We start from the raw sequence: 25,283 nt of genomic DNA on the forward strand, positions 1-25,283 counted from the left end.
ACGCAGTATTGTCACACGCTGTCAGACCAAGACAAGTCTGCATCGATTTCTATAGCACACGCAGTGCAAGTGTTATTTATACGTCATAATTTCAAAGAATTTTGACGTTTAAAATAACACTGCACTGCGTGTGCTATCAAAATCGTTGCAGACTTGGCTTGGTCTGACAGCGGCGGTTACTGACGGACAAGGTGAATAGGTTTCCTCTCTAATAATGAATCTAGGATACTTCATTATTATTACATGTTATTACTTTACTTACACAAACAACAATTATTCATTATTTTATTTACGTATTTATAGCCCCCGAGTCCATACTTTAATTAGTAGCAAACACAGTAGCAAACGAGGACAAATGCTGATTCAGTTTTTATTCGCGCAATTTTATTTCATGCTTATAAATACAGCCCGGAGAGCTGTCATTTGTTTACCTATTAAACAAGGTGACCTAATTGTAATATTATGTAGCCTACACAGTTCTAAGCGTGCTGTCATCAATATGTTTGGACAATGTCAGCCGAGATGACATGAGGCCAGTTGTTTACCGACAACTTCTGACATCACGTCGTTATCACAGGAAAACTGTATCACCGGCCAACAGAGACCCTTCCAGCCTCGCACTGATGATTAAATTGCTTGGAATTCTGAGGTCACGCATTGCGTCCGCAGATCTATGTACGCTGGTCGTTTCTTAAGTGCATTTCTATATATAGAGTCAAGGTAAGTGATGTCAAGCTTGGAGTACGAGTCAAAATAAGTACTACGTTATCGGCATGCGAATTTCGTCGTATCGTTTTATAGCCGTTCGGTCGATCTTGTACTAAACAGTTGGATTAACTTCCTTATATAGCCGTGACATACTTTTAAGAGTCGACGCAGGTACTTTGTATTATATACTTATGTGTGTTTCCATGCATGACTGTCGCGTTTTCTCAAGGATTGCGTAAGTTATACTTGTATGTTTATCGTCTATCTGATGATTTTACACTTAATTTTGATTAATAGTGTATTATTTATGACTTCTAAAGGGCAAGGTCAAGAAAACAGGTAAGTAAATAAATAAAAATCTTTATTATATACATTAAATTATTGATCAAACTAATTTTAATCATAAAACTTCTGTTATTGAAGCCTTCATTTATCACGTTTGGAGAGCGTCTGAGGACGGTCCCCAAACTAATACATAAAGATCTACAGGAAGGAATAGATCAGCCTTTACTAGTTTCAGATCTCAATGGTAAAGTCAGGAATGTATTGTACCAATACAGATATCGCAAACATTCACGCATGTCATGACCGGGATTTGTTAACACGTGCATTCTGTTAAAAGTTAGAAAGCAGGTCTTTGAATAGATAGGAATCATTAATGTTACACAAAAAGTAACGCGAGATATAATGGCATGTACTTTGTCGCGAGGCAACGAGTCCTTCTATAAGACGTCTAGTGGTCGTCGATATCCTGCTCCTGCTCCTCATCGAACTCGGCGTCCTCGTCGGCGGTGGCCTCCTGGTACTGCTGGTACTCCGACACCAGGTCGTTCATGTTGCTCTCGGCCTCGGTGAACTCCATCTCGTCCATGCCCTCGCCGGTGTACCAATGCAAGAAAGCCTTGCGCCTGAACATAGCCGTAAACTGCTCCGAGATGCGCTTGAACAGCTCCTGGATGGCGGTGGAGTTGCCGATGAAGGTGGCGGCCATCTTGAGACCGCGGGGCGGGATGTCGCACACGGCGGTCTTCACGTTGTTCGGGATCCATTCCACGAAGTAGGACGAGTTCTTGTTCTGGATGTTGAGCATCTGCTCGTCGACTTCCTTCATGGACATGCGACCGCGGAAGATGGCGGCCACGGTCAGGTAGCGCCCGTGGCGCGGGTCGCACGCCGCCATCATGTTCTTGGCGTCGAACATCTGTTGAGTCAGTTCGGGCACGGTCAGCGCGCGGTATTGTCTGCTTCCACGGGATGTGAGGGGAGCGAAGCCGGGCATGAAGAAGTGCAGACGAGGGAAAGGAACCATGTTGACAGCCAACTTTCTGAGATCAGCGTTCAGTTGACCGGGGAATCTAAGGCAGGTAGTGACACCGGACATTGTGAGGGACACCAAGTGGTTGAGATCACCGTATGTGGGAGTGGACAGTTTGAGCGTGCGGAAGCAGATGTCGTAGAGGGCCTCGTTGTCGATGCAGTATGTTTCGTCTGTGTTTTCTACGAGCTGGTGGACTGAGAGAGTCGCGTTGTAGGGTTCTACGACGGTGTCTGATACTTTTGGCGAGGGGACGACGGAGTACGTGTTCATGATTCTGTCGGGGTACTCCTCACGAATTTTGGAGATGAGCAGTGTTCCCATACCGGATCCGGTACCGCCACCGAGGGAGTGTGTGAGCTGGAAGCCCTGTAGGCAATCACAGGATTCTGATTCTTTCCGTACTACGTCGAGAACTGAGTCGACGAGTTCAGCTCCCTCAGTGTAGTGACCCTTGGCCCAGTTGTTGCCGGCGCCAGACTGTCCGAACACGAAGTTGTCGGGGCGGAAGATCTGTCCGAAAGGTCCAGAGCGGACGGAGTCCATGGTGCCGGGCTCCAAGTCCACCAGGATGGCGCGGGGCACGTACTTGCCGCCGGAGGCCTCATTGTAGTAAACGTTGATGCGCTCCAACTGCAGGTCCGAGTCCCCATGGTAGGCACCGTTGGGGTCGATTCCATGCTCGTCCGAGATGATCTCCCAGAACTGTAAAAGAGAGAGATTATCCGTTAGTTTCGGAATAGGGCGCCACACGGAATGCAGTCGATTAAAATGCCTTCACGAAAGCTCTCCGCGCCATTGCGGGGCATCGTAAGTGCGTCTCAGCTCATTGCTACTTTCGAACCGGTTGCGTGTCGAGTAAGCGATACCTCGGAAGAGTTCAGTACTCGCATCCGTTATTGTTTGAGTTCCGTTCAGTTTGAAAGTGGAAGTGAGACAATGCATAACTCAAGAGGCTGTCAGCGACAATAAAGCTCAATGAACCGCGTTAATGGCGTACAGGATACATCTTTAATGACTTCAGTAGAGAATATTACGCAAGACAATAGTCTGAGTTATAGCGCGCGTCGCCTTGCCGACGGGCGACGCCCACGCGGCTCCCCGTATTGGGCTTATCCCTCCATATAAGTAGAGAATGTCTTGCCTCGTTCAGCTCATTAGCATTCGAATACTAGTTTTCGATCCCTTTAAGACCGTGGCCTGATTTCAGGTGACCATATGTTCACTGAATTGGAAAAACGACGCGAAAATCATTATGGAAAACCTTGGAAAACAATTGTAAAAATTAACAAGTGAAAACAGTGACGTAAAAGTCATGAAGTGTCTCGTTGTTGGCTTACGTAATATTTGGTAATATGCAGACTAAATATTGTAGAAATCCTTGACAGATACAAAAGCCTCAGATTTAAGTCAAGCGTTGAACATAGCAACTTAGCAACGGTTCGAAGAGCATTAACATTCATCGGGCCGATGGCTATGATGTCATCCTACAGTATAGATGTGTGCTGAGGCGAGCGACTCGGCTCTGACTACTCCTTATAAGGAGAACTGACTAATGCGGAGGCTGACTTTTTGGTTCAGGGCGATTCGATGAATAAATAAGTTTTAAATTGCCATTAAACCGAGAAATGAAACGTCATCTTTTAAAGTCCTTAGACAGTTATATACACGGTGTTTCATGACCCACTGAAAACCTAAAAACAGTTTGTTCAGAATCGATAGGAGAATCGATCGCGCTTTGTTTTAATGGGGGTATTTTTATTTTTTTATTTTTTTTTATTACATGCCCATTCTGCAGGTTTGTAATGCAACAATATCAATAACTATCATTTGACAAGTTATTTGTTAATGAGCAACACCCTTAACTGGCCATTGGTAAACCTTATCTCGCTGCAGTAAGGTATGCAAATGGTCAGTTAACAGTGTTTACGATGGTAACTAGCAATTGTTTGATGTCACTAAAACGACGAAGCATCTTGTGTAGAATTACCAGTCGAAAAGAATTGCTAAGAAAACTAAACAACTAATATTTTTTTTAAATATTTATCCGATTAAAGAATAAATACTCAATATGAGTTCAAAATAAATAAAAACTGTTGGAGTGTCTCAGGTTTTCAGTGGCTCAAGTAACACCGTGTATAATGGCCTTTTTATGAACTTAGTCGAATTTCGTTGTCTGAAATTGCCATAATTACAGCGACATGTAAAAATATCGACTTTCAAAAAATGACTGATGATTTAATAACAACAAAAAGTGAAAGGCTGGTCAATAGCGCGAAAGGCTGCTTTCTTAGTCGTAACTAGATAAGAGAAGGTATGATGAAAGCGGCATGTGAACGGCGCGCCACTTGCGAGGGAAACCGCGGTTCTGACTAGTGCACAATAGGTGTTTTGTGCCACCTGCCTGCCACAATAGCATCCCCGCAACCGCTAAATATGAAACTGAATTCATGCCCCAATTGAATACGGATCGGGCTCTCGAGACAAAAATACTAATGTAAGTGCATTTTGAGTGTATACTCTGCGTTATGGCGGTCGATGGCTATTTATACGCTCTGGTCATCGGCCGCGAGTTCAACGACCGTTGCTATCTAGCCTTAACTTGCGTCTAAACCGGCCTGCTGATAAGACACCGCAGATTCTCGTCAGAAAACACCTAAAGCCCGACTATGCGAAATCAAATTACTAACATTTGACTACTTTTAGACTACGTGAAATCAAAACGATCCTAACACCTTCTAAAGTAGTCAGATATCAAATTAAAATGGTTTTAACGTTCTAATAAATCAGCGTCAAATAGTGTGCTCGGCGGAGTAGAAAAGCAGCTTGAATCACCATAGTGTTCCACTATTGTTTCCTACAGCAATCATGCCCTCAAATTGCCCGTGACCTCATACGCAGACCGCTTTGTTCTCTTAAATTAAAATCGCTGAAATATCAACCCACTGCGACTAATACTCGTATTTTGTTTAGTGTTTGATAAACTAAGGTTAAACTAGGTACTAGTTGAACAAGGCACTCATGTTACTGTTACGTAAACAGAATGAAAAGTATTGACACAGCTTGTATTGTAGATGTTAATTGAATGCAACGCAAATAGCATCTTTCTGCGAAGAGATTCCAAGGCGTTTTATGATTACTGATTCACGTACTTTGTTCTTAGTAAAGTGAACGCATGGTCTAGAAGAATTTGTGCCAGCCTTAACTGCAACATCAAAGTTAAAAACAGACGTTGAATTAAGGGCAATAAATTTGAATCCATCATTGTACCGTAACGCAACGATATAAAAATGATTCAATCCATACCAGCTTATTGATTGATCCGTTACCTCCATTCAAAAACAGTTTCTCTTTTATTATATATTACATTACTACTCGTGTAGAATGACTTTGTAAATTTAACAGGTACAATGCCCTCCTTATCCATTTCAGCCTATAATAGTCAAGTGAATATATGGAGAACGCCAATCGAATTTATATAATGAATGAGAATGATCAAGACACTTCGTTAACATATCATTCCGATATATTTTTATATTAGTCAATAAACGATTTTTATTTCAGCTACGGCTGTTCTCAGCAGTTAAACTTCGAATCTCTACATAGATACTCTTCTTCTTCTTCCTAGCCTTATCCCTTCATTTGGGGTCGGCTCTCCTCGTCCTTAGGTGCCAGGATCGCCTATCCTGGGTTGTTTGCGTTTCAAGCTGAGCCCGTTCCAGGTCTTTGGATACGGTTGTCCACCACGTAGCTAGGGGGCGCCCTCCGCCTTTTCTCTTTTCCGGGATTGCTAAAGCCTTTTTAACTGGGTACTCTTCATCCCTTCTCATCACGTGCCCGAACCAGCGCATTCGCCTACATAGATACTCTATTAGATATAAATCCCAATGCCCTTAAGTGACATTAAACTTTTATGTTCTTGCGAAAGATGAGTGGGTAGGGCTCGTAAAGAAAATGAAATAAATCGTTATAAACTCGTTTAAGTTGTACTCAATTGAAATTGATTACACACACGGTCTTCCTAATGTCCCTTTAATTTGCTTTGATTGAAATCATGTGTCGTACGTTTTAATGCATTAGGCATGCTTATGCAGCAAAAATTCAAATCAGATAATAACATTATGTATGTCTAGTTCCTACATATTACGTGATTAACAACTTTTTAATATAAGCGAGTAGCGACCCGCCCCGGCTTCGCACGGGTTAACCAAAACCTTAACAAATACACCTAAACCTTCCTCAAGAATCACTCTATTGATAGGTGAAAACCGCATGAAAATCCGTTCAGGAGTTTTCGAGTTTATTGCGAACATACAGACAGACAGACACGCGGCTGGGGACTTTGTTTTATAAGGTGTAGTGATCTGGGGCCCGTTTATCAAAAGCTTGTAGCTTGTAATACAAGTGGAAGTCCCTAGTTAGTGGGTTTCTTTCGACGCCCTCCCAAGGGAGGGTGTGAGGGGTCTCTACCGCATCCCTGCTGCGGAGACTGTCTCCATTCGCGCCCCATCTTCGTGGGGCGGTCTTCCATCGTCTTTTTGTGGACGACTGTGTGATCTGGTGAGGGCCAGCTTTATCGCTACCGGCCGTTATCCAACCCCGCGATCCCTAGCCTGGTGATACCGTTTGAGCGGGGCCAGGTTTCGGGGCCGCAGTGAACGCGACCGGCAGCTTAGGCTGGCGTGTGCTTCGTGCCTGTGTTGGCGTCATCCGAGTGGAAGTCCCTTTCTAACAAAAGCCTTTTAAAACGGGACTTCCACTTGTATTACAAGCTACAAGCTTTTGATAAACGGGCCCCTGATTCTGAATTAGTAATACAAGTTAATTTATTGAGCCAAGATCTGGGGCCCGTTTCTCAAAAGCTTGTAGCTTTTAATACAAATGGAAGTCCCTTTCTAACAAAACCCTAAAAAAAGGGACTTCCACTTGTATTACAAGCTATACAAGCTTTTGATAAACGGGCCCCTGATTCTGAATTAGTAATACAAGTTAATTTATTAAGCCAATTCTATCGGAAGTGTAACAAAGAGAAGACTTTGTAGTAACAGTAGCCGGATTTTAGCATGTCATTATTTCTAATTTTTTGCTCTTTCATTCTTATAACTTAAGTCAAATTATACATTTTGACTGAGCAAAGTAGCAAGTTAGATTGCAGTCCATTAGGCTATCTCTGCACCGACTTTGACGTGCCTAAGTGTGAGTGTAATTATGAACGCCATATTTCATAGTAATTGACGTTTTTGGTGATACGCTTCCACGCTGGCTCTGCAAAGTCTATGCAGAGCAGAGTTAGCGTGGTCTTCTAACGTTTGAATATAACGCTCTAAGAATCATCGAATACAATTTCCTAGCCATTAATCTTTTGTAACGAAGAGAAATTAGTAAATTAGCAGATCGATATCAGCCAATGGCCAGTAAGCAAATCGCATGGTTCTTGCGCCCGGGTTTCACCCGACTCGGTCGGGCTCGAAAGCCGATAATTGTGTGCAATTCAAACAATTAACACTTAGCTGCAGCTAGTGACCTATATTGTAGAAACAATGTGTTGAATGCAGTGACGTCGCATCAAACATATTTGTACTATTTGTAGGCAATCCGGAGCCAATTTGGCTTTGGTTTTCTTTGCGAAGTGCTGAACAGTTCAGTGAACTATCTGAAACTTAGAAAGCCGGTGGGAATCGAGTACCATGCCCACTACTGATGAGTGTGGTGATGTGAATTTGATTTGTATGAAGAGAATGTGTGTTTTGGCTTACGTAAGGTAGAAAATAGTAGATTGTGTCACAAGGGAGCAAAATGATATATTTACGGCGAGGGCGTACATTGAAAGCGTGGTGAGGGATTCAAGTGTTATTATATATAATAATATTGTGTAGTACAAAAAAAGAAAAAAATCATGTCCTAGAACAGAAAAGTGCCACTTTGATCCCTCCTAGCGGGGAAGAAAAAGCACTTTTTCGAAAAGGTAATGTGAAATAGTTATTTGTTATACAAGGGTGCAAAATTGTATTTTACCCGCGAGTGTGGAATTGAAAGACGAGCAAGCGAAAGGATTCTATAGTTGAACCACGAGCGAAGCGTGTGGTTCTAAAATAGAATCCTGAGCGTAGCGAGTGTATCAACACACGAGAAGTAAAATACATTTGCACCCGTGTGTAACACAAAACTTTTCACCTCACTATAGCGAGGAAAGTGCAACATCCACAGGCGTTAGATCATCTTTATCACTGGGATCACTCATTTTTTACGATATTATAACAAAAACTGGAAATTCTGTATTTTTACGTGAGAAGTTATTAAGTAAAAATTTTGTTGACAATGTTGACATTTCTGACGTATGAAATGTCAATGATGCGTTTAGAAATAGCATCGACTCAACTTGTGCGTTCAGAATTATATTTAACATCATTATTAAAAAACAAACGTTTCATATGGAACTTTAAGGTTTATGACATAAAATCATTAAATAAAGCTAAATTTGGTATTTTTTATTCGATTCTCAAACCATTTGTTTAATGATAATTAATATTGAACGAACCATTATTATGAGCGTTTTACGTTTTGTTATCTGTCAAGCTACTTAAACACGCTCCACTCCATCCAAGGTCAAATTACTTTCCCCACTAGTGGATAAAATGCGTTTTTCTCCGCTTGTTTTAAAGGATAAAAGACAACTTTCCGAGCTAGTGAGGGGAAAAGATAATTCCTTAGTAACACACGATTATTTTACCTATCTAAGTTACTCTGAATGTGACTTTCTAAAAAAGGTCCAAGCAGACTGGGTGACTTCAACCACCGCTAAGAAATAGATGCCACAAAAATTTAAGTGATTTAAAATGATTCTATTGTTGATCTAAACAAAATTAAGTTAAAGTGATTTGTCTTCGAACTTGTAGAAACCATGCTAAAGCCTGACCAGTAATATCTCTGTTGCAGGCGTCCATAGGTGACGGTGACTACTTACCTTTAGGCGGTCCGTATGCTTGTTTGCCACTGACGTGGTATTAAAAAAGATCAAATATTGTCAAGAGGGCGCAATCTAAATCCTAGGCTGCAGACTATAACTACCGTAAAATGGGGTGAGTAGGTTTCGCGGGGAGAGTTGGGTTATGAATGGGGAGAGAAGGTTTGAAAGGGGGGTGATATGGGTTTTTAGGGTTACTGCTACAAAAATAATGTATTCCAATTTAAAATGGACCTATAGTAATACTCATAATAAAAAAAAAAACGATCCAACAATCTTCCAAAATCACCTTTGTATGAAAACCCATCTCACCCCAATTACGAGGGACTACGGGGTGAGGTGGTTTTTCCTGTTTGTCGTCAAAGTTATGAAATGGAACTACCCAAAATAAAATAAAAACTAAAATACAAACGTCCGGAACACTTATTATATACACCATTCAGTTTGCATATGTAAAAATAAAATGTTATCGAGGTTTGAATGTCAGTTTGGCTCCTACTCACCCCATTTTACGGTACACAATTATTCTCTTCACACAGATAAAAAACAAACGAATAGCGGCTTGCTTAAATAAACAGAGTAGAAACAGCCGTTTGTGAAATTAATGATGTTTTAGTCTAATGGCCGCACTTGAGCTCATTTCCATGCCATTTTCTTAAGCATTCGCTTTGCTTCTAATTACCTACTCAGAGAGAAAAATGCTGCAAAACTGTTGCATTTAGGTCAAAATGTAGCGTTAGAAATATAAAACTTGGAACCACAAGTACCACACTTCAAATTCATACTAGCGACCCGCCCCGGCTTCGCACGGTTCAACTAATTTACACAAAACCTTTACAAATTATACATATCATAGAGTATCTTATACTAGAGCGGTACTGTCATAGTAAATTTTGTAACCCCAGTAAATTCACTGCCATCTGTCGACACACTTTAAAACTAAAAGTGAAGATTTATAAAAAAACGATAGAATGTATTTAAATATAGATAAATGATTTTTTTTATTTGCATTAATTATTTTTATGATTTTGACCCATGTTCTTTCACTGATATGCGTTAAAATTGTTAAATAACAAACGAAACCGTCAACGCCATCTATACACTCTCTCTATTAAAAAAAAGCCGCATCAAAATCCGTTGCGTAGTTTTAAAGATCTAAGCATACATAGGGACAGACAGGAAAGCGACTTTGTTTTATACTATGTAGTGATTAAGAAGCAATTCCAATACTCAAGATTCCACTTTTAGAACCACTAGCTGAACTCGTGGTTCAGTTTTGTACGAGTAGTTAAATAACAACTTTGCCCCCTTTTAAAATAACTATTTTGCTATCGCAATAATAACGAAAAAGTTTTGATACCTCTATAAACTTTGGTTCTAATATTGTCTTCGGTTACCGCGATAGTTACTCATGAAATAAAACTATACATAGTTTTATTTGGTTCTAATAGTTACAAAATGTTCCGAGTTAAAAAAATAGAATTATATTCCAACGTGACGATATTTTGTCATAGTACCAAGGTTGGCAATAAGCATACAGCCCGTCTGATGTAAGCGGAAACTGCAGCTTACGGACCCCTGCATTTCCAGCAGTGTCACAATCAAGTTGCCATCACTTTAAATTTATGTTATAACAAACTTTCTTACAATAAAAAAATACGGTAAAGCACAATGTAGGCACCTAAATCCAAGTCATTCTTGATTCTCGAATACTTCCCGAAACTGGTTTACCTTTACGAGTATGTTATGTCATTAAATTAAATGTGTTATCTCAATCCGTCGCGTATCGTTGCTTTTTTTATTTCTCTCGCTATAAAGAACACGTCAACCGTTGAGTCATTGCCCGTTTTGGAATTATAATCGAAGTATTGCTGTGTGGCATTAGTCATTTTGTTAATTCTTGGTATAGTCTGTTTATATATGTCGTATACAAAAAAAAAATAGTAAGTGGGCGAATCAACTTTTACGAGGCCAATTTCCTTGTCCCCGATAAAAAAAAAACGTTTTTTCAAAAACCTAATACTTTTATTGCGCCTTTTTAGGGTAATGACATTTTTAGAACTATAAATATTTAATCAAAATATTAAAGATTAGCAATTTGATCAGAATTTTAGCAAATTTATACGGTAACGCAGCAGAAGAAAATTTACTCCCATACAAAAATTGTGTGTCCCCAACGATAGCTATAGTCACACAATGGTAATTTCTAAGTTTAAACATAAGGTGACCTATTTTTATAATATCATTAAAAGAATCAGAATAAAATAGTACATTTAATCCATCCCATGCCAACATGATTTAAGTTTTATAAAATTCTCGAGAATTTTTTAAATTGTTGTCCCTAAGCTAGCGTCCAATTTCAATTCTCCCGCGTTACTATAGAAGGTTGCAAATATTTTTAAAGAGATGGCGTTGGTCGTGGCTCATGCGCAGGCGAAATATGCCTACGTTTCTGAGAACCCGCGTTGTCGAGGTGATATCCCTGGCGGGGAGACGCCAGTCAGCGACGAGCAGCCGTCGGGTGTGCGTGACTTAATTGCTGCTCCCCTAAGTTACGTTACGTGTTTCGGTAAGTTTTTATCCTTATGTTTGAAAACTATTGAAATGTTGTGTGTTTGGTGTCTAATATTAACGCGATATATATGCAAATGTAATTGTATTAATAACTAACGTGATAATTTACTTTGTAGTTAAAATTTTCCCCTTCGTTACCGGTAACGCTAGAGAAACTTCTATTACGTTACTGGTAACGTAAGAGAAAGTACGACTTATCCTATTCAACTCGCCATCGAACTTATTTGACCTATCTTTTAAATATTTATTATTAGTAAATACATTTAACGTGGAGTAATAAGAGTAATATTGTTTATAAATGTCTCATAAAAATTCGTCACAAATTAAATGATTTTATGGCTAGAGTATTAGTTAGTATAAAGTTATTATTTACGTTGCAACTTAGCGACATTGTTTTATTTATTTCAGCATTTAATGGTGCACACCTAAAAAAACAATGCCTCTAAGCGCCGCAGAAAAACAAAAACGGTATCGAGAACGATTGAAAAACAAACCAGAATGCTATGAAGAAGCCTAAAAGAAACAAAGAGAACGGTAAACTAAAAGATTAGTGAAAAACTTAACCCCTAAAGAAAAGTACAACGCTAACACGATTTGGCGTTTACGGAAAAGAGAACAGGCGAGAATAAAACGGATCGTAGAAAGAGTGTTACGAATTAGCCTCAATCGCCTACTCCTCCGCCAACAACACCTCCGCCAGTGACGGCTTCGTTATGCACACTTCCACTAGCGACGTCTCCTTTAAGATTAAGCCCACTACGTACACTGCAACCAGTAGCATATTTACCACCATCACCCCAACCCCAAATTGCAATGCTTCCTCAAGTGACGTCTCTGCGGGCTGCTCCACTTCAATCAGCGACGCCTTCACCAACTACATCTCCACTCACTCTTCCACCTCAGAGAACTTTGTCGGCAAAGCCTTGCTAATCCTGTTGCTTTTACAAAACTAGTAGCGAAGCACATCCAGCCTTTGTCATCAGTCTTTGTAGATTTGGAGATTAACCAGCCAATCGTATCGCCAAAACAACGAGGGCGAAAAAGAACAAGAAGAGATAGCTAAAGTTTGTAGAGAGAATAGGATATTAGCTAACAAAAATGAAAATTTAAGAGAAAAAAAAGAACCTAAATCTAAACAGACCAAAGATGACTTAAAGTACCAAATGTTGGCGAATGCCATAAAGGAAACATTTAAAAAAACAAAATCGAAAAAAGAAAGAAATACAATAAAAACTTTTTTTGCGGCACAAGCAATTCAAAATTCACGTATGCAGATAAATTTTTTGATGGACACGTTTGGCACAAACAAAATTGAAATGAACAAGTCTCGCTTTGACCGAGAAACGCTCCTAAAGAAAAAGATAAAAGAATTTTTTCTAAGAGACGACAGTAATGTCGTCTCGGGTAACCGAGCTTCAGCTGGAAAAAAGGAAGTACTAACCAAGAAAGGTATTAAAGTTCCTAAAAGATATATGCTAGATACAATGAAAAGTCTTCACAAGGTTTTTCTAAAAGAGAACCCTGAGATTAAATGCTCTTAGTATTATTTTACACGGAATAAGCCGTTCTTTGTTGTGACTCCTTCGATTGATGCAAGGGAAATTCGCTTGTGCAAGCTTCATGCAAATTTTGAATACAAAGCTAAAGCTTTGAGGAAAAAAGGAATTACAGGAACTGACGACCCCAGTTTACTAATAGAAGCAACAGTGTGTGATTTCGATTCGAAAGACTGCATGTATGGCCTCTGCAACGAGTGTAAGAATAAAAAGAGTATATACAACCTCGATAAAATAAATGGAATGATAAAATGGACTGAATAGACTAGAAAAGAAGAGAAATTTCAGAAGGATGGAAAAATTATGAAAGCTTTCAGAAACATCCGAGAAGAACTTTAGTTGACTTCGAGACTTCGATTAACGTTTTAGAGAAATGACTTTACTCATTTTTTGAAGCCTTAGTAGGTTAATCTTAATTTGTTGATTTTTTATGTTAACTGTTTTTTCTTTATATAACTGAAGTTGATTCAAACGTTAAAGTTAATATTTAAGTGTTTGTGATGTTCCTGAGAATTACTGATCTTGTATTTAATTTAACACTGATCTCAAGCGTAGATTATTCAACTTAGTTGATCTCATGTTAATTAGGTGGTGTATTGTTATGTTAATTTATGAATGAATGACGAGGCGAATAGCAAACTAACGTGTATACCGACGCATAAAAACAGACGACAAATATTTACTGATTAATAAGAAGTTTGTTTTATTTAATAGGTGTATCAAAAAGGGTCAGTAACACCAGAGAATGTATGGCCTATTCTCTTGCGTTACTCGTTATTTTTCTCTTGCGTTACTGGATGTCCCCAAATAATTCCACAATATTTTTATTTTTTTGATTACCAGGATCGTTTTTGATGGATATGATTCGGTGAGTTATAATCTTATTAACTTTCCCCTGCTATAGATATACAATTTTTAAGCCAAGTCCTAACGAAAGAAGTAATATTCGAAAAATACGACTTCTTAAAATACTATAGTAACGCAGGGGATTTGCAAAGTCCAGTTATTACCGTAATAATGTGGTTTTTCTTTAAAAAAACCTCTCATATAATGAGCTTCTTAACTGTGGAAAATATCTATATCGATTTCAATGGGCTTTCAGATTTTTATTCCTATGTTATGATTAAATCTAGATGACGTAACGCAAGAGAATTTCCGACTGTATGAAGAACAAAATGTGATTAAAACTCACATAATAGCATTCTGATCTCGTTGCTGATATTAAAATAAGTTAATTTAATCAATTATCCGTACGCCAATGGTATTAATTATCAGTATTTTGACAAAAAAATATTTTAAAAAACTTTTTTGAAACCTCTTTCAAATTGGCCTCGTAAAAGTTGATTCGCCCAAGTACATTGTGCAACATGGGGCGTAAGTTAAATATTGCAAACGAGAGTAGTTAAATCGCGACGGCTTGCCGGAGCGATTTATAGACTCGAGTTTGCAATATTATATCGCCCCGAGTTACACACAATGTTTTTCATCACACTTGCTATACAAAAATGAAGACGGTATAAAGACAAATAATAATTATAATATTAGAAACTTTATAACTCCCTAGGGAAAACGCTTTTTCTGTAATTCCTGCTAAGCCTGCGTGCAATTTCACATTTACTGAGCGAGTGTGATGAAAATTGAGCAAGAACATTTTTATACAAGTACCTTTGAAATCAAAGTTGCGAGAATATGTGGAGAATATAATATACATTTTGAACATTTTACGTTTTTACTAAAACTCTAATGTGTCTAAAGCAATTGACTCGAATTGCACTGATATGAAACTTTAAGCAATTATTCACGCAACGAAAAAAGAAAAAAAAACTGGGCATGCGCGAGAGGGTGTTACAACCCTAACCGCGCGTGCGCATACGCGAAAACTCAAATTTCGAACTGTCCTAATTTGACACTTCACTCGAACGGAACTATGCAAGAGTTCCCACAATTTCCTCACAAAACACCTCCGCTTTCACATGAGAACAACTAAAGAACTTAGAATTTTAATTGTATGTAAATCAAAGCTTTGTTAGAACCTTTATGAATGTAAGTTAGAAAATATGTGCGAATTACCTTAGCTCCAATCTGGTTGCCGCATTGGCCGGCTTGAATATGCACGATTTCCCTCATATTTAATGTTTTTAAAATGGAATAAATTAACTAACACTATACGCGACTCTCGCGGCGCACTGCTCGAAGATTTGATCAATCGTCAGGCTCAGTGGGGATTTTTGAGGCCAGTTTCGCCTCCGCGCCGCGTCTGAACGGTGCGCTGTGATTGGCTGGCGCGGCAGCCATCTTAGCTTCGCTGCTAACTTCACTTTGCTTAGCCAGCTGGTAGCGCCGACATGGAGAGAATCTGCTTTTCTATATATGGATATGATGTTTGTTCCGTTTGTTTTATTGGAATACAGTTAAGTAGTATTGTGGTCGAGTGTGACATTGAGTTTACTTTTTGTCTTGGTTCTTATTGGATGGCATCATTCGTGTATATTTCTTGATTCTCGACGGCAGTCCACCCCCAAACTGAATCATGAGGGAGTCGTAGGCGCAGGGTAGGGCGAATGTTTGACTAACGCTAACCTAATCAGTACCTATGAGGCCATTTCTAAATGAAGGGTACACGGAAAGAACATGTCTAGTCACTTTTTTCGGAAAATTAGATTTTTATCTTAAAATGTAGAGCTCTTAATGAACTACCTATTAGTTGTATCTTTTGCTACCACTTTATAATACATGTAAAAAAGCTTTTTTTAGTTAAAAAAGACCTGGTCACGGAATTACCATACATTTTGACATGGTCCCAAAGTTTAAAACCGCGATTACTCAAAATGTTACTTAAGTGACTAGACATGTTCTTTCCGTGTACCCTTAAAATTAGAATTACACACATTACAATTAGGCACCTATGTTAGGTATAATGGTAGGGTAGATAAGTATGTATGTTGTCATCGATCGTTATTCGTTACTTTCCCTAAACATAGGGGAGACTGGGGAAACATGATCCTAGGGGAAACTAGGTCCCCTAAATTATAAAAATCAGAAACTTATAGCGATTTTTTCCTTTTAGGGGAATATTTTTAATTAATTGGCAATTAATTATGGTTTCATAATTTGGGTGACCAACTCTCCCCTAGGATCAAGTCTCCCCAGGTTTATCTAACAACGAAAAGTACTCAACTGATGGCCGGCTCCGATTTGATTTATTTTGATATAATGTTAGAGCTAGTCTAAAATAACTGATACCTATTGGGAGAAATTATCTACCAAAGTACTGAAAAATGGGTAAACCCACATACGCGATTTTGCTTGGTTGCAATGTAAAAATCTACAAAAACCTTTTCACCTCAGCAGCTCGAACAAGCCTACTTTTGTCACTCCCTGGAGCTTTTAAATTGCAATTGCAATTGGAGTAGCTTTTTAATTTAGTGAAGGCCATGAACTGCCACTTCATACTTCATAAACACTCGCAAGAAAAATTAACTTTCCTCTCTTGTTGCACAAATAACTATTTCACCTCAGCAGCTCGAACAAGCCTACTTTCGTCACTCCCTGGAGTGACGAAAGTGCGACTTTCCTCTCTCCAGGGAGGGAAACAAGTGGCCACTTCATTCTTCTATGAATTTTTTTTTGTTTCTCTGTATTATTTTGTGTAGTTCGAAGTACATTTTAACCTTTAATAATATGTTCTCACTACTGAGGTGAAAAATTATATGTGCAACACGAGAGCAAAGTTATTTTACACCTCGTGTTTTTGAGTGCCTCGCTACGCTCAAGATTCTAACTTCGCTTACTCGGTACTCAAAATCAACACTCGCAAGAAAAACCAACTTTCCTCTCTTGTTGCACAAATAACTATTGTTTCCGCTCCGCCAACATCAGTCAAAATCGGAGACAGTAGACACCCGATGGCCGTGAAGTTGGTTGATTCATGTTGTTTCCAATTTCCAATGTCAATAAAACACGTACGTGTAGGCATATCTCTTGAATAACATTATGTATTGAATATTGTCTTCGGTTACCGCGATAGTTACTCATGAAATAAAACTATGAAAACTATGTTTTTATCGCTTATATATATATCTTTACTTGAAAAATAATTGTAGTGTATAACTAGCCTTATGAACCGATTTTGCATGTACAACCAGCCTTAAAGTTTATAGTCTATGATTGTTCATTATTTTAGTATGTGGGTATTTTTGCACTTAGTAATTTTTCCTCAGTCACCCGTTGACCACGAACGCTGTAAAGGGTTCGAAACGTCGGGATGTGTTATAAATTCAATATACGGGATATAATCCGTTTTCATAGTTTTATTTCATTATGTATTGACTTTACTAGCAGTAGGTACACCTTGGTTTAAAAACTATGGCTTGGCCGTTTCATACATCTTCTATTGCATTATCACAATATTGAAGACATAAACAAATACATATTATAATTATGTGCCTGTCTGATGTACTTACGGTACGGAATTACATCACAGGACCACAGATTAATAAATACTTCCTTTCGATAGCGTAACGAGCATGACATGCATGACATAACCCTGTTTTGACTATTTTTTTTTCTTCTGTGATATTATGATTAGTGTGTATTTTTTATTGAATTTGTATGCCAATAGGCACGACATAGTGATACTGAAATTACTGAAATATTTATTTAACATCTTGTAACTTACCTATGTTGAACAAATAAATCTTTCAATCTTTGAACGAGCGTTCGCGTTTGCTTTAGTCTATTTTTGTATGGGATTTTGAACAGCGCCAAGCGGGACGTTTTGGAAACTAAATCCCATTCAAAATGACTACTACAGGTACACTAGGGGTACAGTGTTATTATGACATAATCTACTAGGTATTTAGAGACTTTAGAACTAAAGTGGAATTAATATGGACCACTCTATTGACTCCACAAATTAGATTGTGTCATTGCGTCCGATACTTTTACGCATTATGCTCACGTCAAAATATAAGATATTATGAAATATGTAGGTACCGACGGGTTATAAGTTATAAAAATATTAAATAGCGAACAGTATAAACAAATAGTTAATATATAATAATGACTAAACTAAGGAAAATAACGAATGTCAAGTATGTCAAGGTTCGTATTCGCAGAAACAAGTAGCTATGTCCATATACATATAAACGTGTGCTACTTGCAGCGGTTCTGACGAACTCCATAAAGTACCTGATCTATTTACTCATTAAAATAACACTTTGTAAACAACTTGATAAACAAGTAACTGTCAAAAAAAAAATTTTTGTGACACTTTTATTGCTGACTGTACTTCTTCTCATTTGCATGTCTGTCGAGTACTTCTTGAGACCTTTCAAATGAGCCTAAACTTGATATGTTTATGCTTTTCCATCGAGGAGTTCCTTTGGCTACCTACCGGCTGCATCATCAGAACACCTCCATGTTAGCATATTATTGCGTTGTCACCGGAATTACGATAGTACTCCAAATATCAACTGAATCAGATACCGGAAAGTGGTTCAAATTTTAGTTATAAGATCTGAAGCACTACAAGGTATATAATATAGGTATACGCAGTGAAGCTTAATAAAAGTGTGTAAAACGCGTAACTTCGATTGTATGGCGGCGGCTAAGTTCAAGGTGGCCTTTTTCCTCTATTTCCTTCTAAGCAGGTCCGGATCTGCTTTGGCCACCTAATCCCAAGAATTGGCACAGGTAATCTGACCTTCCAACCCAGAGGGAGAGAGAAAGGAATGGATTGATTGTCTCTATCTTTGGTTCTATTGATCGGTATCGTTCGATGTGTGATGTGTGTATTTAAGTTTTTGTGTACCTAATTGTTTATACCTAAGTATAAAGTATAAAATATTAAAAATATAATCGTAAGTTTTTCTTTAGTATATGACATCTGTTTCAAATTATAAACTTACTGTAATACAGCTGTCTTTTACACTGAAGAATCCATCACATTTTCTACGCTACCGTAGAATTCGTAGACAATAATATGTTTCTGTTTGTTTGGCTGACTCAGACTCAGGTGTGATGTCATTCTGCCACAGTTAATTATAGTGTTTGCTCTTATCAAATAAATAACAAAAGTTTTACATATATTATGGGCCAATTATTGGTTTTTAAACTTTAAGAGCTGGCTATCTAGCGACAGGTACTAATTACTAATATAATGTTCACCTCAGCCTCAGCAGCTCGAGCAAGCCTACTTTCGTCACTCCCTGACTTTCCTCACTCCAGGGAGTGAAACAAAGTAGCTTTTTAATTTAGTGAAGGCCATGAACTGCCACTTCATACTTCTATTACAAATTCGTTAATATGTTCTCATTACTCAGGTGAAAAATTATATGTGCAACACGAGAGCAAAGTTATTTTACATTGTGTTTTTGAGTCCCTCGCTACGCTCAAGATTCTAACTTAGAATCAGTCGCTTCGCTCGTGATTCAATTATAGAATCTCGCTTTCTCGGGACTCAAAATAAACACTCGCAAGAAAAACCAACTTCTCTCTTGATGCACAAATAACTATTGCCAACTTAAATTTTAGCCTAAAAATAGCTAAAATGGTTGATAAAAATTGGATGCTATTAAAAAATAAAAAGTATGTAAGTAGGTACTTAAAACATTGCTAGATCTGAATATCAGGTTGTTTTCAAAAGTTGCTAAATAAACAACTATGTTTACTAGACTGGCCACCCTGTGGCGAGAATCCATTAGGCGCCACTTCCTCAAAGTGGTCGTTACCAGTAATGGTGATAACATCGCACTTTTGTAACTTATTTTGTAATCACTGCGGGCCAAGATCTACACCACAATGGGTTTAGCGTAACTTTATACACAAAATTCCGGACATCACCCTAATAATCCTGATGACATCCGCTTTTAAAATCTCTTTTTCTTTGCCGTTTCACTCTTGATTGATAAAGTGGTCGTGTTCATCATTTTAGCGATTCGACGACGACAAGTGACGATATCGTCCAGGGACACAACAACTCCAAACTTTAAGCTACGAATAGCTTCGTTTATAGTTATACCTTTACCAAGACAAACTTTAGCTAGCTAAAGACATCGGACATACAGACAGCGGAGTCTTAGTAATAGGATCCCGTTTTTACCCTTTAGGTACGGAACCCTAAAAATGAAAGATGGCCCGGTTTGCGAAAGTTTGTCAGTGCAGTAGTTTATGTTGGTAATCACTGTATAAATAACCGAAAGTAGTGTAGATGGAGACAGGTCACTCAGCCAAAATCGATAAAAAAGAGATAGGCAATCTTCTAGGTCAGGGGTCGGCAAACTTTTGAGAAGAAGAGCCAACCGCAGTAAGAATCGTCAGTTTTAGAAATCTCAAAGAGCCACAAATGTTGTTTTCAGTTGTCTAAAAACTGTGAATGTGATATTTTGGTCCCTTGAATAGCCGCAATCGGACCTCCAAAGAGCCGCATGCCAGACCCCTGTTCTTGGTACAAGCAAAGATAGATATAACTCCGTAATAGATGTATACAGTCTAAGGAAAAAACGCCTCGAAAATCAAGAAAATTTGATTTTCGTTCAGAGGGCGCTACTAGCTTAGGCTTACTGTCGTATAGATGGCGTTGACGGTGTCGTTTGTTATTTAACAATTTTAACGCATATCAGTGAAAGAACATGGGTCAAAATCATAAAAATAAATAATTCAAATAAAAAAAATCATTTATCCATATTTAAATACATTTTATCGTATTTTTATAAATATTTATTTTTAGTTTTAATGTGTGTCGACAGATGGCAGTGAATTTACTGGGGTTACAAAATTTACTATGACAGTACCGCTCTAGTATAAGTTACTTAACGCTCTAGCTCTAGTATAAGGTACTATGGTACAAGCATAGAAATGACATAGCCCCTCAACAATCCCACTATCCCACAGCGATCGAAACGTTCAAACACGTAAATTGAGATTTACGTCCATTAAATGTCACTTAGTCTATCTCTCAGCCATTTCCCAAGCCATTCTGACCCCTATTGTCAAGCTATAAAGTCTATTGATCAAACAGGAACTGAAATTTGTCCCACGGACTGCCCACGTAGATCCGTGGATAGTAACGCCCTTGGATATGGGTCAATTGAAGTGTTGTTGTCAACCTGGGGCCCGATTCGACTTGTTTGTGACACGGTGAACATGCATTGATGCATTTTTTGATTGAATCGGATTGTCACCTTGGCTTTCGTTTAGGTAGGTACTGAAAATCAACTATAAGTACTATTTAGTATGGCTCCGAGCCTAGTAACTAATTTCAAACGCATTGTCCGGCAGAGTAGGTAGCTAGGTAGCATATGTAGCATAGGTACCTAAGAAAATAAAAACCGGCCAAGTGAGAGTCGGACTCGCGCACCGAGGGTTCCGTACTTTTTAGTATTTGTTGTTATAGCGGCAACAGAAATACATCATCTGTGAAAATTTCAACTGTCTATCTATCACGGTTCATGAGATACAGCCTGGTGACAGACAGACAGACAGACAGACGGACAGGCGGACAGACGGACAGCGGAGTCTTAGTAATAGGGTCCCGTTTTTACCCTTTGGGTACGAAACCCTAAAAATCGAATCGCAAATGGTTGTTTCTCCTCCTTCCACTTTGAAAAACGGTTGAGTACTTTTATGTTACCTATTTTAAAAATAAGTAATAATGGACATGACACAGTTGGAGGTACCTATAGGCAGGTTCCTTATATTAAATTCTCTACAATCCGATGATTTGTTTCCACTTCCATTTTTTCGTTCCTTGGTAATCTATAAGGCTTAAGCATTCCCAGTTCTAATGCTTTCTAATCGATGGAGTTAGGTTAAAGATTATTAAATAATAGCTGTACACACCTGTGTGCACACTACACATAGTTGAGTTGACACAGTAATTCTGGATACCTACTTGAATATATTTATCGGTTTCGAGAAACTGCACAACTTAAATACTTATTATAATTTGTATTTGGATATGGATCACATTTGTTTAATTTGTAATAAAAAACAATCTTCTTCTTCCTCGCGTTATCCCGGCATTTTGCCACGGCTCCTGGGAGCCTGGGGTCCGCTTGACAACTAATCCTAAGATATATTTTTTTCTATACTACGGTGGCAAACAAGCATACGGCCCGCCTGATGTTAAGCAGTCTCCGTAGCCTATGTACGCCTGCAACTCCAGAGGAGTTACATGCGCGTTGCCGACCCTAACACTCCTCTCCCTCGAGCGTATTCTACAGAATTGACGTAGACGTAATAAAAAACAATATCGATATAAAAATCTGCTTTTACCAATTCAAAAACTAATTAATACGTGCTTCTAAGAACAGATAATAATATCAGATTAGTCTTAGGCTCAGGTTTAATTTTAATTAATAATCGAGAAAGGCCATCGTGCATCGTAATGACTAACGGTGCGTTATATAATACTGGATAATATATTTATTATAGTGAACGTACAATCGGTACAATGATAGGGTTCCGTTTTGATTTCAACATTGGTCCAGTAGTTTCCGAGAACTGCAGTTGTGACAGACGGACAGACAGACAGACAGACGCACGAGTGATCCTATAAGGGTTCCGTTTTTAGGGTTCCGTTCCCAAAGGGTAAAAACGGGACCCTATTACTAAGACTCCGCTGTCCGTCTGTCTGTCTGTCACCAGGCTGTATCTCATTAACCGTGATAGCTAGACAGTTGAAATTTTCACAGATGATGTATTTCTGTTGCCGCTATAACAACAAATACTAAAAACAGAATAATATAAATATTTAAATGGGGCTCCCATACAACAAACGTGATTTTATTGCTGTTTTTTTTCCTTTTGAGGTACGGAAACGTAAAAACGATGCAGCAGCAACTTTGCAACAACATCGCATTCGAAATTGTCTGCGGATACGGTTGCCACCTAACATTTCAGAATTTTTGGTTCTCTCTAGGATTGCGGGGGACTTTGCGCGTATCAGGGTTTTTACTCTCTTACTAGTAGCTAATTAGCTAAAAGTTTGAAGTGAACAGATAACGTTATGGCTTGGAAAAAATATCGTCCAAGAAATGTCAGGATTTAGGGTGATGTGCGGACAATGTCAGGAACCAATACCTACCTATGCGGAACTAGTTTCTGCACCACCCATTCTGTCTTAGCTCAGCATATCCTGCGCGTTGGCGTACCTGCTCCGACATAAAAAAACCCAAAACGTTCTTGATCACATCAAACAACCACCAACATACATCCTTTTAGAATAAGGCGAACTATTGACACAGTTCAACGTAAAAAGGTCTTAAGTTATAAGAAATGGGTGGTAAGATGAGGCTATTTATGTAAGTGGGTGTGTGGGAGTCTCTCGCGGCTAAAATTACAACATAAGGAAATAAATGAGGGTCGATAGATAATTGTCGACATCTGGTGCTTTGGCGAGACTCACTTTGCCATAGACATAGTATATACAAGTAGTTATAGCCGCGCCACCGAGCGACCGGGGGTAAGAGAAAGAAAATTCATATAAAATTTGGGCAGCATAGGATTTTTTTGTCTTTCACTCTTATAAATTTCGGTATTTCGCCATCGCCTCCTACCTATGATGCCACCCGGTCGGTGATAAGGACAAAGCATGGCACTATTTTCTCTTTCCTCTTATAGGTATCGCAATAAGACTATCCTTCTCTATCAAAGAGTGTCAGGCCCTTGCACTATGCCAATCAAAATCAACAGAAGGCAGCAATTGGCCCCCAAAAACTTACCCCGCCCAAAACCGTACTAAACACGTACTTTTTCGTACGATTTCACGTACTTATCGTATGAGCGGTTCAAAAATATGTTAAAATGGCGTAGAAATAATATATGTATGACAGACCAAAAAAGTACGATTTATTTGCGTAAAAATTTGTAACTTTTTTGGATTGGTATTTATGTACCTTACTATTTTGCGTACTAATTTAGTTTTCGTGGATAATCAGTTTAAAAAAAATCACCCGATTCCAATACACTTCTGCTGTTTATAATCGTTTTTTGAAACAAAAAATTAAATTGTACTTTAAAATCGTACCTTTTTTTAGATCGGGGTCGTATTTTAGTTTTCAGTGCTCTGACATCACTAAACAATAGTGATATAATCAAGCTTTTCAATATCGTACCTTCATTAGGCCACTCAGCAAGCTTCGTGGCCTAAACACGGTAGTTGACTGGAAAGCTCTATACTATTTGATGCTGACAGCACTTTAAAAACAAAATCTGTGTAAGACTCAATTCTGTGCTTATTTAGCAATCCAGTCCCGCGGTGGGAGGACCGGTGATTCAGGCCGTGAAGTCATCGTGTAGGCGCCGCTGTTGACAAGCCCGGCATTGGCTTTGTTTACGATAACCTCAACTACAATGTATAACGTAATAATAAACTTGCGATCACTATATCCATAATAATAATGCTAATATTGCTAGTAATGTTTAGGAGACGGTATAGAAAGTCTGCATCAATTTGGCAAGCAACAGTGTTGTAAGGCCACAGATTAATAAATTGAATTTTATAACTAAACCTAGTTAAATAACCATTCCTCAACCCACCAACGGAGCGGCAGCTGACGTTCACGAGGTTCATCATACATAGCCGTTAACCGCTATACGAGAATACGAGTTTTGTTTGTCATGTGTCGATGTAAAAGTAATACCTACTTACGATTGTCATCTTCGCTAGGCTCCCAGACATTCTCTTTCTGACAAATATATGTCCTTATATGTAATGCCCATTACTTGTACAGTCGCCACAAATATCTGAACACGCCTCTATTGTCAAGGCGCTAGTGCATTTTCAGATATTTTTGAGCACTGGCCGCTCCGATATATCTGATGAATGAAGGAATGAAGGTTGAGGGAGACGATGGCTGAGATACGCGTCATACTCGCAAACGGGTGCTGTTTGTGGAGACCGGTCTGTTTAAGTTTACACTTTTGAGTGGCGTGAGATACTTCATTATTGTCTGTTTGTTTGATTTAATTTCTTGTCTTTTATTACTTATATAACAATTCAAATTTTTGGTTAATTTTATTGCTTGTAAAAATTGACATGTAAAAGTGCCCCATGTGGCCTATTTGCTGAATAAATGTTTGATGGTGACTGTCCTAAATGTTCTTATAACAACTAATATTCATTAATTTTTTAGCAGTAGCAGTAAATTATCTAAATACAATG

At 38.5% G+C, this 25,283-nt stretch overlaps 1 protein-coding gene across 1 annotated transcript; it reads right to left on the bottom strand.

The window, feature by feature from the left end:
- Window positions 1-1,052: 1,052 nt before the first annotated feature.
- Window positions 1,053-15,345, bottom strand: LOC134751187 (tubulin beta-1 chain-like). Its single transcript, XM_063686562.1, has 2 exons — window positions 15,188-15,345; window positions 1,053-2,728 (listed from the first exon to the last, which is right to left on the bottom strand). The coding sequence occupies exons 1-2, from the start codon at window positions 15,242-15,244 to the stop codon at window positions 1,442-1,444; spliced, it is 1,344 nt and encodes a 447-aa protein (XP_063542632.1). The 5' UTR covers window positions 15,245-15,345; the 3' UTR covers window positions 1,053-1,441.
- Window positions 15,346-25,283: the final 9,938 nt, after the last annotated feature.

The sequence above is a fragment of the Cydia strobilella genome, chromosome 21, assembly GCF_947568885.1.
Source record: "Cydia strobilella chromosome 21, ilCydStro3.1, whole genome shotgun sequence".
NCBI lineage: Eukaryota > Metazoa > Arthropoda > Insecta > Lepidoptera > Tortricidae > Cydia > Cydia strobilella.